The sequence below is a fragment of the Cebus imitator genome, unplaced genomic scaffold, assembly GCF_001604975.1.
Source record: "Cebus imitator isolate Cc_AM_T3 unplaced genomic scaffold, Cebus_imitator-1.0 Scaffold85, whole genome shotgun sequence".
NCBI classification, from domain to species: domain Eukaryota; kingdom Metazoa; phylum Chordata; class Mammalia; order Primates; family Cebidae; genus Cebus; species Cebus imitator.
Window position 1 is genome coordinate 5655169 of NW_016107400.1, and position 15622 is coordinate 5670790.

Below are 15622 nucleotides of genomic sequence, written 5' to 3' on the forward strand. Positions count from 1 at the left end.
GAGGAATCTGGAGTCACTCCTGAGTACTTCACATGGCAGTGATTCTCACCATAATTCTCGGTAAAGGGATGTCATATCATAGTGATTCTCAATCTGACTGCAAATTACAAACACCCAGAAGCTTTAAAATGCATGCTAATTCCTGGAGCCCACCCCTACATGAATTAGATCAAAAGCTAGGGGCTGGGACCCAGGCACTGTATTTTTAAAAGTTCCCCAGCTGATCCTAGCCAATGTGGGTCTTCACCATCTCAGCCAAGTCATTCAGAAGAGGCTTAAGAAAATCTTGAGAATACATGTGTGAGATTCAAAAAAGCCTCTCAAGTCTGCTGTGCACCCCTTCTCCCCAAAATTGGGAAACACTAGATTTAAACAAATGTAAGACGGATCTAGAACCCCATCCACTGCACAACACTACCATAAATTCCAGGGGCTTAGTCTAATTGTGACCAGTGGCTGGGAAGCCCCAAAGCTTTCCAAAACAGCTCTAAGTCTCTACAAAAGCATCTTTAAATTCTTAGCACTATTTGAAGCCACATTCTTTCCTTGTGACCACAATAGAACCCTTGAAGATATAAAAAATTAAAATCTATAGAAAATGGCAGGTTTTTTTTTTTTAGAACAAAATACTTTAGGTAAAGTCTTCAGGGTAAATACAGTATATACATCAACAATGTATGTTCAATGTATCCAATTCCACTTCTGCTTGCAAAATACTTAAGAATCTTGCCAATGATCAAAAATCAGCAGAGAAATACATGAAAAGCAAAACAAGAAATCACATTCATGCTCTTCTACACAATGAGTAAGCCGTATTCTGAAAATCACAAATTTAAAAGTAGAGCTCCATACTCTAAATGTTGCCTTTTTCTTTTTTTAAGACTTAACGTTTCGTGTCTCTTTTATTGGTCGCTTGCATAGGTAGTAAGAGCATGCTTTCTGCGTTATACGGAGGCCATGCACAATTGTTTCCATTACTTGGGGGGAAAAATGATTGGTCACGCTCAAAATGCGCCTGCAAAACACTCTGAAAGTTGATCAAAAGGCAGTGTGAGACAGTGTTCGTTTAAATAAAAGCACTGGATTTCTCCCCAAAACGTAGTAGGGTTTAACATTAACGTACCCTTTATGAAATGAAAAGTTAAAGACAGCCTGCACATTAACAGCTACTTTTTGTGTTTATGATAGGCACTGATTTGTCAGGAAATGTTACCTTTCTCAACTACAAATAATATAAAGTTCCACGCACCTCCAGAATACGTGTTTTATGGAAACTGTGCTTATGATTTGCATACTATTTTAAAAATCCAACCCAGAAAAACACTAGTTATCTTTGTATCCAGTAATATAGTAACCTACATAGGAAACAATCACTTCGGCTGTTCAGTAATTTGTCCGAATGAAATGTAACGTTTGATGCTCCTCCATATGAAATAAAGCACATTTATTTCAAATGAATGAGCTTTGTTCACAGCTCTTCTCTGTCCCATTTTCCCTAAAGGCTAACACTCTTGGTCCCTTTACATACTGCTTCTATTTTTTTCATGATAGTTACTTTAGAGGAATGACAATGCTCCCCTCAAATCCCACTTCTGTCTCACAGAAACACAGATGACCCAATGTTAACGTAAAGTGACTGTGTAATGGATTTTCAATCCCTAAATAGTAGAGACAGCTCAGTCTGAAAAGGTGGATGTAAGAGTAAAACGTCTCCAAAGATGAAGGGCACTTTTGGTTTCCAGAGGGAACAGACTTGTTCAAGAAAACCACAAGCCTTAGCCGATTTGACCGGAATCCACGTGATCTCTTTGTCCAGGAGAACTGTCACTCCATTTAGGACACCATCACATCCCCTGCTTGATGGGCTGTGCTCCCAGGGCTCCTCAGCTACAGCAAATCCCTGAAGCTTTCAGTTTTGCCTTTGTGCACAAAGCAGGCCCTCTGCGAATGTTTGCAGAATGAATGATGAAAGCAACATTGAAAAGCATGCCAGGCAGCCTCACAGATAATTACAATATTTTAGCACACCACAAATACTCCCACATCCGTTTCCACTGATCCAGCATATTATTACTTACTTTCAGTTTGGCTGCTTTTAGGATGAGAAAATATAAAATGGATGGGAAACAGTATAAGATGATTGGAACCTACTGGTTTGAGTTTCCACATTGTCTAAGGGATTACCAAGGCAAGGTATAGGGCTATTTTAAGGAATGATATGGCCTCAGCACGATGGATGTTTACAGGAAATCAAGAATTAAACTTTTTTAAAAAAGCAAACAAATATTACAGATACAACCTTACTGTTGGTGATTATTTTGTGCCTACCAGGAAATGACTGCTCTAATCAGGCCCATCTAGTTGTCAACCAGAAACCCAGGACTATCATCCTTAGCAGATAATTTTTAACCCCAAAGCACATACATGTTTATTTGCTAAATATCATTGGGAAAATTTAAAAAATAAAAAAAATGAGTCCCTAATCCTACCAATGAACTATGTTGAATCAAGTAACAATTTTCCTATATTTCACACCTCTGGAGCACCTCCCATCTTCTGGGCCAAATAACCTTTCCTGTGGCCTAAAGTTGTACCCAGTAGTTACAGATAATAAAATTTTCACTGTTTACCAACCATGGAAATATAATAGCTTCAAGATGTCTAGACAGTGCCATACTTCCTGATTTTTTCCTATTAAACCTGAAACAAGGACTAAACTCCACAGACATACAGTTTATAGACACCGAAATTTTATTTCTAGATCCCATGGAAAACCAAAGGGATTTGTAGAAACTTTTTTCCTTTTTTTTAAAGTCACTAGACAGCATGGAAAATCCATTCCTACATGACTCAAGAATAAAAATATTTGCCACTGTGAAAATTAAACTAGTTTCTATTAATGCTTAACTGACTACAGCAAAAAAGAATTGTTATTAAAATCCTTTGCCTAATCAAACTGTTTCGGAGCTTCAGGTAGGAGACTTCAAATGAGATCTACCTATTAAACAAATACAAGACAGACATTCAATTTCTGATATGATCTGATGTTTGCTGCGTCTTTTTCAGGAGATAAAAGCGATACAGAAAATGAGAGTGGTGGCTAAACACCGATGGGGCTGTGACGTGCTGGGCTGCAAGCAATGATAACATCGAAGGCAGCCAGTTGCCGCAGCTGTACTGAGCACAGGAGAGTAGTGCTGCTTTGAGAACCCACCAGAATCTGAACAATAAAATGAGGAGAGCGAGTTAAGAGGCGAGTACAGGGCTGAGTGCAATGGACAATGGGCTCATAGTCAATGAATCACGGGAAGCACTGTGGTAACTTTCACAAGGTTGAGTATCTAAATCTTAAATACTGCCAGGGGTCTACAATTCCAGCTACCCTCAACATAAGTGGCCTCCAGACTTCCAAGTTACCAGCTCATGCTCAAATTAGCAGCAAAATAAAGTTAAGTAACCTACCAAAAACATTTCCCAAGAGATATTCTCTGGGGGGGAGGGGGAGGGAAAAAAAGGCAATGTAGAATTCATAGCTATGCATGCATATGTGTTATAGTTACTTCACACAGCAATACTGAAAAGGGAGGTTATATATGGATCTGGAAACCAAGGGTTCAAGAAGAACTTCAAGAGTCTGACGAAAAACGCTAATATTTAAAAGCACATAAACTTAGCATGCTGTATTTAGTGGCAAAGTGACAAATACTATTTAGAGAGAATTGGGACCCTCATTCTCTTGACCTTTTTTTAAAAAAGAGAAAAAAAAAGCTAAAAATTGAGCAGGAAAGTATTGCCAGGAGACCTCTCAAAAACTTGCAAACCTATATATTTTGCTTATCTGTGAGTTTTTTGGGGAGGTTCTCCTTTTTCCTAGTAAGAAATGCAATTTGCACGACACGGCCAGATGGAACACACTCCAAAGCCTGCTTGTGAGTTCTGGGCATGAGACGAAATCTTGAGAACAAAGAAGAAATAATAAATGAGTTAAAAGCAGCCCTAACTGAGACTGACAGACAGGATCTGAAGTGTGTATGTAATACGTGATCACACATCGCTTCAACATACCACCATTGGCTTTTGGCAGTAGGCAACGTCCTTCCTCTCCAAGTTACAAGATGAGGGAACGTGAGCCCGCAGACACAGGGCATCGTGGAGCTTCCCACCTCTAATGGAAACAAGCAACACCTGACAAGGAAAATGATGTCCAGTCTTTCACCCAGTTTAGAATCCAGAAGTTTTTTTCCAGGAATCTGTCAAAGGTGTTAACTGCTCTACTACTGTGCAAAATTCCAACGGCCTTAGCTAGTAATTTTAGAAGGAAAAAAAGAATTAAACGAGTGACTGACTGGCTTTCTGGCTATCCGATCTGCCACCTCTCAGGACCTATCCCAAGGGTCAACACAGGTTTTGGTGCACACGTCGCTGCAGATATGAAGGTGGTGAAAGGCTTCATTTCTACCTCAAAAACATCTGTCTGTGGCAGTAGGAGAAATGACACAGTCACCCACATGGCACCTTCGTCTTTAATCCATTTACTGGTGTGCATCCACCCTAGACTAGCTGAGTATATACCTGAGAAACATTAGTGTTAAAATATTGCCCTTTACAAAGACTGGGAGATGGGGCGAAAGTGCAGAAAGCAACAGTTTTTCCCTCAATTTGTTTCGTTGTTAAAGTCACAGTTTGTAGAGCTCCTGGTGCCACCCGACAATCCACAGTAAAGACAAGTCCTGCTCAGAAGAAACACAAGTCAGTTCCTTCCTCCTTCTACGCACTAATGGTGGCTTTACTGGTTCACAGGTTTCAAAACCCTCATATCCAAAGAAAGTCATTAGAGTTCTCTAGAAAGAAATATGTACAATTGCTAAAGGGACTGTCCTGGGTATTGTCTACGATTATTCCAGTTAGCTTGGTGTCAATGTTTTGCCTATGGCTGTTATTTGGTTCAATGGCAGAATAAGGCGACGCTTGGAACAATTTGCAGTTGAATTACACACACACATACAGACACACACAGGCGCGCGCACACACACACACACACACACACACACACACACACACATGCACAGTCAGGCATGTGACTCAAAAAAATACAAAACAAAAGCACAGGGGACTGGTGGGAGGGGAGGGGTTCTAAATAAATAAACATCTTTACAGACAAAACACTTTGATTGCAGAAATATCACTGAGGTTTTTGAGAAGGCCGTGCAGAGGTTTGCATGCTAGAAGATAACTTTTTTGAAGATTTCTCGGCAGACTGCCTGCTACCAGGAGACGAGGGAACTCCAGAGTCTAGCTGGGAAGACTTGGATTTGCGAGCGGACAGCAGGGAATGTTTGGCAGAAGCAGGGTCCTTGGAGACAAGCTGCTCTTTTCCCTTTGCGTTTGCATTTGGCTGCTGGGAAGCTGAAGGCTGGTGGCCTTTCTCTGCCTTGTCATCCCCGGTGTTCTTACAGACGGACTTAGAAGAGCTCCCACCAGCCTTTTTAGACAGCAAGGCTGTCTTGCCAAGATCCGTTGAGCGCCGGGTTTCCTTCTGTCTCAAGGCTGATTTGAAAAAGGAGAGCCCCTTGTCCTCAGACTTGCTGTCCCTCTTCAGACCAGACTTGATGCTTGTGCTGGGGGAGCGCAGGCTGGCCATTGAGGAGCTCCGCACATGCTTCCCGGCCCCCCTGCCCTCCACTGCTCGGGCCTGGCTCACACGAGGGGAGTTGGGTTTGGAGGCAGAGGTGGCGCTGACTCTGTCAGAACCCAAGCTTTGTCTGGAGCCCTCTCTACTCAAGCTCCGGTCTGAAGTCCTGCTCTTCCCAGGCGAGAAGGGGCTCCTTGTGGCAGGGCCTGAGGCCTTTTTGGCAGATGTGGAGGAAGCAGTGTAGGCAAGGGCTGAGGCTGACTTCTGTTTCTGTGGCGAAGGAGATGACATGGAGTCCTGAGATTTCGGGGATGACTCCTTTTTGGGTTGGGCAGGGGCAGGGGATGAATGCCGTCCACTGCCCCTGGAAGAAGACTCTGCTTTGCTGCGGGAGCGGGACGGCTTTAGGGAGACTTTTACAGGAAGAGGAGAAGAAGGGGATGTACTTGAAAGGGATGACTCCTGGCTTGCCAAAGCTGGTCTCCCCTTCCGCAAGCTTTTCTCTGGCTCGGAAGCGCCTTTGGAACTGGGGGACCTCTTGGTTGTGCTCTCTGGTTTCTTGGCGAGTGAGCCTGGGTGGCTGGGAGGTTTCACCTCTTTGACTGGAGAGCTGTCTACAGAGTCGCTCTGATCCACATAAGCGATCTGATTATTGTTATCGAATGGATCAGAGACTGGGGGCAGGTGGTCCTCTTGTGCTGAACGTTTGCTCTGTGTATCTACAACACTGGAGTTCAATCTGTGGGTGTCAGATTCGTCTTTGAACACACCTTCCATGACAGCCAGAGGAGCCCGGCCCACAGCCTTGTGCTCACGGCGACTGTGACTATTGCTTGGTTCCTGGTAACTGCTAGAAAGGTTCCGCAAGCTGCCAAAGCAAGAGATGGAGACTTTGTCATCCGCTGCCTCCCCAATCTTCTCCAAGGTGGAGGCAGAGCTGTGAATCGGCGAGTCCCCTGAAAATCGGGATGGAGAATTGGAGCGCATCTGCAGCTTAGCAGACAGGGACCACGAAGGTCTCATGCAATTTTCATTGACGGCCAAGGGGCTGGTGACAGAAGATCTAGATGACAAACTCTGACGCTGGACACTTCTCACAAAAGGTCGAGTTGAAAAGCCTCCTAAACACAGCAAAGAGAATGCTGTAAGCTAAGCCAGTGAAGATGTTCTAGCAACACTGTAAGTCACTGAAGGTGAAATAAAGGTAAGCCTTATGGGATAAAAGAAGCATGACTTTCAGAGCCAGCCCATCTGGGATCAGGGAATAGCTGTGTGGCTTTGACTTCTCTGAGCCCATTTTCCTTATGTATAAAATAGGGACATTCTAACTCAGGATCATTCTAACACAGCAAACTTCTATTTATCTCCTTGCTCTACATCAGGGCTTGGTATAACTTTTCCCGTGAAGGCCTAGATAGCAGATGTTAGGCTCTGCAGGCCAAACATTCAACTCCACCACTGCTGCATGAAAGCAGCCACAGGTGACACATAAGCAAACATCTCTGACTGTGTTCCAAAAATCTTTACAAAGAAAGGCAGTGGGCTGTATCTGATCTATGGGGCTATAGTTTGCTGACCTCTGGTCTAACTCACAGGGCAACTGTAAGAATTAAATACAATCTTAGAAGTCCTGTGCCTAACAGAGCACCAGGCACTCCACAGATGCTGTGAGTTATTGACCCAGCTTCATTACACCTTCCTGAAGGTGATCTGGAGCTCACAGAAATGAAGTCCTTGACCAAGATTACACAACTTATTAAAGGAAGAGCTAATACTCGGACTTAGAACCCCTTAACCCCCAACACCACTCAGTTCCACATGTTAGCTGGCCTGTAACTGTTGACTACAAAAATGGATCAACGCAAAGAACTAAAAAGACTTGGATATCATACACTCCTACTTCCAGTGACTTAAAACTTCCAAAAAAATTTCATAATTAGAACCACACACTCCTATTTGGTGTGGCTCAAAACTTCCTAAGAAAATATTCTAAATTAAATTTTGTACACAATGATACTATAGTTGTGATATTTACAAAATTCTGTCTTTAGAGAGCCTAAGAAATAGGCTCTGTTCTGTGGGCACCACCCAGCACCATTATACAATGATGATGCTTAAAAGGATATTGATTTCAGCAACTGCACTGCTTAAAAATAGATGGAGGCAAACCTTATTGAGGCTTATTGTTAAAATGACAGTGAGTTCTAAGTTTAAAGGCAGTATTGAAAATAATCTCTGCCTAAACAAGCAAAGGTTCACTAGTCAGTTTTCCATGAAATGTGAGGAGCCAGAAGGAGCTTAGGAACTGCAGACCACTGTTTTTATCTTACAAATAAGGAGGCAAGAAGCCAGAAGAGGTGGCAGAGCTAGACCTATGGTGCAGCTCTCTTCGCCTGGCATTCTTCTTCCAGGCTCTTGCAATTTTAACTCAATTTCAGTTTTTCAGAATTATCCATCACCACTAGAAGCAGATTACAGCGATCGAAATGCTAGCTGCAGACTGAGACTTGTTGGCAGATGAGTCACTGTGCTCATTATAGAAGCTGCACTCACTCCTCCTTCCAGCTCCCAGTACTGTGGCTGCCCGGTCCTTCCCACACCGCCTGGGTCCCTGTTGGAACTAAGGCCTATCCTGCTATTACTAAAGCAGCAAGTGAAAGTAAAAAAAAAAAAAAAGAGTTCAATTTTTTATCAGAATTTTTACTACCTCTATGCAAAGGCAACAACAGTTTTTGTTCTAGATGCTTCCATGCTAAAAAGAACATCCCACAGCTTCCTCCCTGGAGAGCATCACGGTGGAAAGGTGAGGTGCTCCTGGGGCCAAGAGAGCCAGGAGCCTCCATGCCAAGCCTGGAGCTGACTCCCCACCAGGTGGCCTGGGCCTCTTCCAGCTATTCTAACACTTTGGAGGGTGGGAGATGGGGAAGTATACACTGGTATATAAAGCTCCAGCCTCCACAAGAGACCTGAAAAGTGGAAAATAATGAAGTGGAAGGAGAAAATACTGGGACACAGAGAAGCAAATGACTCAGTTAATACAAAATGCTTCTTAGGATCGTAACCGACAGCTACGCAGCTCCACTCCCTACAGCTCCCTTTGAATCTTCCTACCATCTCCATGAGACTTAGGTCCTGGGAAAAACACAAGGGACTCTGCTGTGCCTTTGAGTTACCATTCTGGAAATCTGTCACCAAAACCCACACCCACCATCATCTTCACTCCTTTCTCCAGTCATCTCCACGGACTCAGAGAGCGAGGCCAGGGAGGTGCGTCTGGAGGAAGCTGCAGAGGTCACACTGGCTGGCTTGCTGCCCGGGAGCCGGCTCACCCAGTGTTCGCACAAGGAAGAACTCGTGGAGCCTGCAAAGAGGAAAACAGGCATGTAGGTCAGGTCGGGGTCCCTTGGCCAGCCTGAGCCACACACACCCTCATGAAAGTGCTATGAGCTGAGCTGGGGGTACTGATGTCCTCACCCCAAGGTCAGCACCAATTCCCACACCCTGCGTTATATCGTGCCTGCTCGAATATCCCCAGTTAGGATGAAAAGATGGAAGGCAGATTCTGGACATATGCTATTTGTAGTAATAAATGGCAAGGATAGGGATACTTTATAATGCAAGTCTGAAGTCTGAATCTTAAGAATTGGCAAGAGAATGGAATAGACAAGCATTCACACATTCGCTCCACAAATATTAAGCACCTACATGCCAGGCACTGTTCTAAGTAATTGCAGTAATATTTCTTACATAAAGAGAAGAGAGGAAGTGGCAGTGTACTGTTTTTCTCTCAGCCTCACTGTTTTATGGAAATTTTAAACCATTTTCGTAATACTGGTAATACACACACACACACAGAGCTATATGTCAATCTGCCCTGTCTGTTCCAGGAATACCCTTAAGTATTTATTAAAGCAAGAGAAATTGCTCTCGAAATGGAGTACATGAAGCAGCATGACTGTCTCAAGTAGACCTAAAGAAGGTATCATTTCTGAGCACATCTGAGACTGGCAAAAGAGCACTGGAGTTCCCGTTCTCTTAAGCGAGTGAGTGGTTGTACACTGGGTGGGCTTAGCCCCCAGCAGGGCATCACTCTGCTTGAGAGATGCCTTGTTTTCGCTGCTCTGACCTCACCCCCCTGCAAGCTTCAAGAGGAGCAAAGGTTCACAGCCCCTAACCTGATCTGATCGCACATTACCACATTCCAGTCCTCTGTCACGCTCTCTTGAAGTCCAACTCTGCATTCAGAAACGTGTGTCTACTTGTTTGGATTATGTGTGGCTGCATTCATTCATATTGTGTGTGGGTACTGGCCCCTGTGTTTATTAAACACAACAGGCTGGATGTCATCTGGCTAAACCCAAGCCATCTAATATTATCACAGCCATCAATCCTTCTCCTAACAGAATAGGCCAATCTTCTCACTGGAAAAGCAGACTACTTCTAATGGTCCTTTACCCTTTACAAAATGCTTTAACATACATTTACTCAATTGGATGCTTACAACGACCCCATGAGGTAGGCATTATTATCATATCCGTATTATAGATGATCGCTGTGTGTCCCAGATAGGACAGCCTCCAGGAAACCCCAGAACAGGGGGTAGTATGCCACGCTGCTTTTCAGCTCATCTGTGCATTTATCCTCAAGCACACATCGAGAGCTTTCTTTGCATCAGGCCTCGGGTGGAACTCTGCTGGGCCACAGCTGCTCTCACATTCCTCCCCCACTTCCTTAACTACAATCACTTTAGTTTCCAGGTTAAATGGAAATGTGAGGACTCATCTGATCAAACTGACAGAGTCAAGAGACCCTCCAAAGAGGTCCTCTAGACCATTCATTACAATCTTTTGCTCTGGAAAAAACAGCCCAAGAACAAGAGTGGACCTCACCTGCCACCGAGCTGTTGGCTGACCACGACGGGATGGCTGTCCGCCTCTGGTAGAAGAGGATGTATGCCATCTGCGTGCAGACCTCATCTTCCGACAGCTGCTGCACGTCGCTGTCATCAAAGCAGTACCAGAGGCCATCCACAGAGTTCTTACAGTACGCTGCCAAAAAGAGCGCGCCATCAGCACCGGGGGAGGCTGCACCAGCCACTTCATGCAACCCACAGATACCATCTCTCTGGCTCATCTAATTAACTCAACATTTTAAGGCTGCGTGTAGCAACACAGAAGAGGTAAAAACAAAACAAAAAACCATTCTAAATTCTATATCACGCTCGAGCAAAATGTCTTCAGAAATTCCAAACTATTCCAAGTAGATGCAGTTCTGTTTCATCTTAGAAAATACACGTATTTATTTAAACCAGTGGGTCTCAACCAGGGACCTGTGTGTGGCAGGGTGGAATTTGGCAACCAGTGGAGACATTTTTGATTGTCACAACTCAGGGGAGAGGTGCTACTGGCATCTAGTGGGTAGAGGCCACGGATGCTGCTAAACTTCTATAATGCACAGGTCAGCCCTGCGTGACACAAAATTGTCTGGCCAAAATGTTAACAGTGCCAGAGTCAAGAAACCCTGAGTTCAGCGTGTTGCAACATTTCAGTGTCTATTAGAAATAGAAAATAATATGAATAGAAATAACAATGTAATTATATGATAGCAGATAATATTTAATACTTATTATGTACCAAGCAACTTGTTTAATTCTAAGATTTGTTCTTTTATTACTCGCAATTTCCAGAGGTTGAAAAAGGTTAACCTGCTTGCCCAAGGTCGTGAAGCTGGTGTAAGGCAGGAGCCCAGCTCACTTCAGGTTTATCAAGTCCTTAGCTTGCACTTGAAGCCCTATCCTGAGTCCCTGTGCTCAGGAAGGAGCACAAACCATGCTCCACGGAAGTTCCCTGGCAGATTGAGAACACATGAGCTCATGAATGCAGGAGGACTTCTTTCCAGTCCAAATTCTAAGTCTGAGCTAGAAATAAAGAACATTCAAGTAGCAGCAAGAAGACAAACACTTAAAAGAGTTCATGAAGCCAGTCATCCTGTGAGGATATATATCAAAGAGTGTTATAAGTTTGATGCAGAAAAGTACATTATGATCACATTTTCTAAAAATATGCATTTATTTGGGGTGAGAATAAACAAATGCTAAAATATTTAGCTGAATGCTGGAAGAGACTCAGGATGGTCCCCGGGATGGGGCACATAAGGTCCTGAGAGGCACTCGGAGTGACTCCCTCAATGGGTCATAACCACTTTTGCAAGTATGGAGTCTTAAAGGATAAAAGGGATTCAGGTGAGAAAGGACTACAACAGACAAGTCTCCCAAAAGGAGGGTGGAATATGAATCTATGAATGGTGGGAGGGAAGTTATTTGCAGCTGAGGACTTGCCAGAACCAGAAGGGAGAGAAATTAAAATGCAAGCAGCAAATGGAGCTGTAGGAACACAGCAATTGTTTGGCCAATGGCTTCAAGTCAGGCTTGATGTACCCATGACCTAACTGGAGAGTGGCTGCTATTCTTGAGTGGTGAGTGGGAGCAGAGCTGTGAGGGACGTGCCAGGAGGAGGAGACAGAATTGCCTTCACTCCTTTCAGCCTGCTCCTCTTCAGGATGGTCTCTTCTCAGTCACAGTGTGGAAACTGAGGCAGCACAGTGTACTCATTAATTACAAAATAATTCTACTTACTTTTCTTCCTAGCACTACTTTCTGAAGTATTTTCTAGGCCAGTGCTACTCAAATTATGGCTCATGGACTGACACCAGCCCATATGAGAGAAGCACCAAAAAGGAGAAAAGCACTTAAAAAACTTTTATAGCAATCTGATACTGCCATGCTGTTTTTATTGTACTTTTACAAAAGCACTAGTTCATAAAGGATTGCAAGTTTTAAAGTAGAAAAAACCAAGTTCTTCATCACAGATGGTGTGAGAAGCACTGCTCTAGAATCCTTACACAAGTTAGCCATTCAGATACCATCGATTATAGCTAGAACCAGTGCAAAATAAAGAGTGCATCAACATAAACATTCCTGGCCAGGCGTGCCTATAATCCCAAAACTTTGGGAGACTGAAGCAGGAGGACTGCTTGAGATCAAGAGATCAATACCAGCCTCGGTAACACAGTAGGCCCTGACTCTACAAAAAAAATTTAAAAATTAGGCAGGTGTGGTGGCACACACCTGTAGTCTCAGCTACTTGGGTAGCTGAGGTGGGAGGATCTCTTGAGCCTGGGAGGTTGGGGATGCAGTGAGCCACAATCATACCACTGCACTCCAGCCTGGGTGACAAAGTGAGACCCTATCTCAAAAAATAAAATAAGCATTCCAAATGAACACTTAAAAATAGGGGTTGGGGGGTAGGAGAGCATCAGAAAGAATAGCTAATGGATGCTGGGCTTAATACCTAGGTAATGGGATGATCTGTGCAGCAAACCACCATGGCACACGTTTACCTAAGTAACAAACCTGCACATTCTGCACACATACCCCTGAACTTAAAATAAAAGTTGATGGGGGAAAAAGTTTAAATAAAGGAATAAGAAAAAACTTAAAAACAGAGTATCTTTAATTCAACAATACTAAGAATATTTAAAATGTTCTCTAAACTAAGACTCTAAACATCTCATATACTAAAAAAGTGGTGTTATGGATGGCCTCGGCATGAGAAAGGGGAAATAATACAGAAAACATCTGAGTACATCCTGGGTAACAGGTCCCTTGAGGTCAGCATGACCACTTTCTGGCTCACTGACATGGTAGCCAAGTTAGGGGACAGTGGCTCAGGACACAGAGCTAGAAAGATGTGTCTGGCTTCTAACCCAAGCTCCTTCCACCAAACTGTACTGCTTCTAAGGTAGCTGGGGGTTTCCAGGCATTTTTCAAGGTCTCTTCTATATATAAAGACCAACATGATGCTAACATCTAGCCCTGTCCTATTCTTTCCATCAATTTCTTCTTAGAAACTACGTAATAAGCCAGTCCATATTTTCTTGAAAAACAGTGTTATAAATGGAAAATGCATTATTTACCAAAGCTGAGCTGGGTGAATGTCAATCAAGGATGCTGGCAAAGGTGTTACCACACTGGATGAGTTCTGAAGTCAAATGACCTCCACATCCCTTTCCATTCTAAGAGTCCACAAGTATAGAATTCCATCACTCAGTAACAAAGAACACAGACATGACTGGTAATGCCACATAAGCAAAAACCCAACTAGACACAATATCTGTACACATGCCCCCCATAAAACAGGTATCTAAAATATGTAAGATACCAAATAATACTATTATCATCACTGAAATATGGTTTAAACCAAAGTATAAGGCAAAACAATATCTAAACACTTAATTCATGTTAACTTTTGTCTTCTATGAAGTGAGAGCATCTTTTAAACTTCTTTAGCTTCTTTCTCTCCTTGAAAGTGCTTCCTAGAGCAGGCAGAGGCAATCCAAGCCATTCCATTACGAGATGCACTCAAAGTTGGGATCGTTCCTCTCACAATACAGTTGCTGCCCGCAGCATTTAAATATTTAAAGAACTTCTGGCAGTAAAATGAGTTTGAAAAAAAGAAAAATATGTATTTAAAGAACCTGAACTAAAAGGGTTTCAAGAAAAGATTATTGTGTCCAGTAATCTTCCCTGACCCCTGCCCTCCTGGAAGGGCACAGACTGAAAGAGTAAGTATGAAAGGTGGGAAGGCCAACGGTCTCCTCTGCCTTGGCTCATGATTAAATGCTAGAGAAAAGAGTCCCAGAGATTTAACAGTACCCGGGACTGTGCAGACCACACCCCTCCTCCACCTCTCCCTACCTTTATAAATCAATGGTCAGCAATAGCACTTGGGGTCTGGTTGCAGAAATCACTGAATTAATAAAGAAAGTCCCTGAGAAGTATACATGTATAACACACTGAGTGTGAAGGATGCAGAAATCCAAATCCTAGCCACTCACATGGATAACCAAATTATTCACATCAACAAATGAAGCCCTGAAATCTGCCTGGCTCCCGAAGGCTCATGCAGGTCCTTAACCCAATGATTCCATTTCCGAGACTCAATCTCAAGGAAACACAGAATCAAAATTCAGAAAAAGTGAATGAGCATAACGATATTCATCAATGTTACATGAAAAGTTAAAAACCAGAAACAATATAGATGTTCAGCAATGGGGAATGGTTAGATAACATAGAGGTCTATCAACAGAACATTCTATGGTCATTAAAAAGTATTTATAAAAAATTAAGTGTCCACATCAAGCTACTTCTGTTACAACACTAGACATGAAGATGAGGACACAGAAGCGCATGCACCACTCGCCCCTCACTGTGCTGCTGTGCTTCTGAATTTGTGACCTGTCTATACACCCCACTGGCCCGTGAGATGAGGCAGCAGGTTCCTCTCCCCAACAGCTGACGCTGCCCCTCCAGTACACTCTGGCCTCTCTTTTCTCTGGCTCCGGCCTCCGCCCACTGCTCACACCTCCACCACAGAACTAATGACGTGGGACTCTTTTCAAATCGTATCTGTACCCACGTCTCCCCCTACTTGATTACACTCTCGGAAGATAGAGGCTGGGACCTACTGACCTCTGCTGTGATAGAGCCCAGGGCAAGCAGGATGTGAGGTGCTCAAGAAATGTTCACTTGCACAACAACAACAAAATGCCAGTATAATCCCAACAGTGGAAAATAATGGCAAAAACTTAAGAAAAAACACATCAAGTATATACTACATACCAAAATATTACCTACATATGGTAGAGCATTGCTCATCCCTAAAAAGGCAGGAACCTTACAGACATTATGCTACATGAAATAAGCCAGTCACAAAAGAACAAATATTGAATGATTCCATTTATAAGAGGTACCAAGAGTAGTCAAATTCATAAAGACAGAAAGTATAGTGCTTGTCATGGCTGAGAGGAGAGGAAATGGGCATTAGTGTTTATTAGGTATAGAGTTTTAAGTTTGGGAAGATTAAAAACTTGTAGCTATGCACAGTGATGATGGATGCATAACAATGTGAGTGTACTTAATGTCACTGAACT

At 43.2% G+C, this 15622-nt stretch overlaps 1 protein-coding gene across 1 annotated transcript in view; it reads right to left on the reverse strand.

Moving 5' to 3' along the window:
• Window positions 1-1250: 1250 nt before the first annotated feature.
• The window catches only part of USP31 (ubiquitin specific peptidase 31), a 77855-nt gene continuing 63483 nt past the window's right edge, over window positions 1251-15622 (reverse strand). Inside the window, exons 14-16 of the mRNA XM_017534386.2 lie at window positions 10522-10680; window positions 8841-8993; window positions 1251-6753 (exon numbers count right to left, since the gene is read on the reverse strand). Coding sequence (XP_017389875.1) covers window positions 5183-6753; window positions 8841-8993; window positions 10522-10680 — 1883 coding nt within the window. The 3' untranslated portion in view covers window positions 1251-5182. The remainder of the gene's footprint in view (window positions 6754-8840; window positions 8994-10521; window positions 10681-15622) is intronic.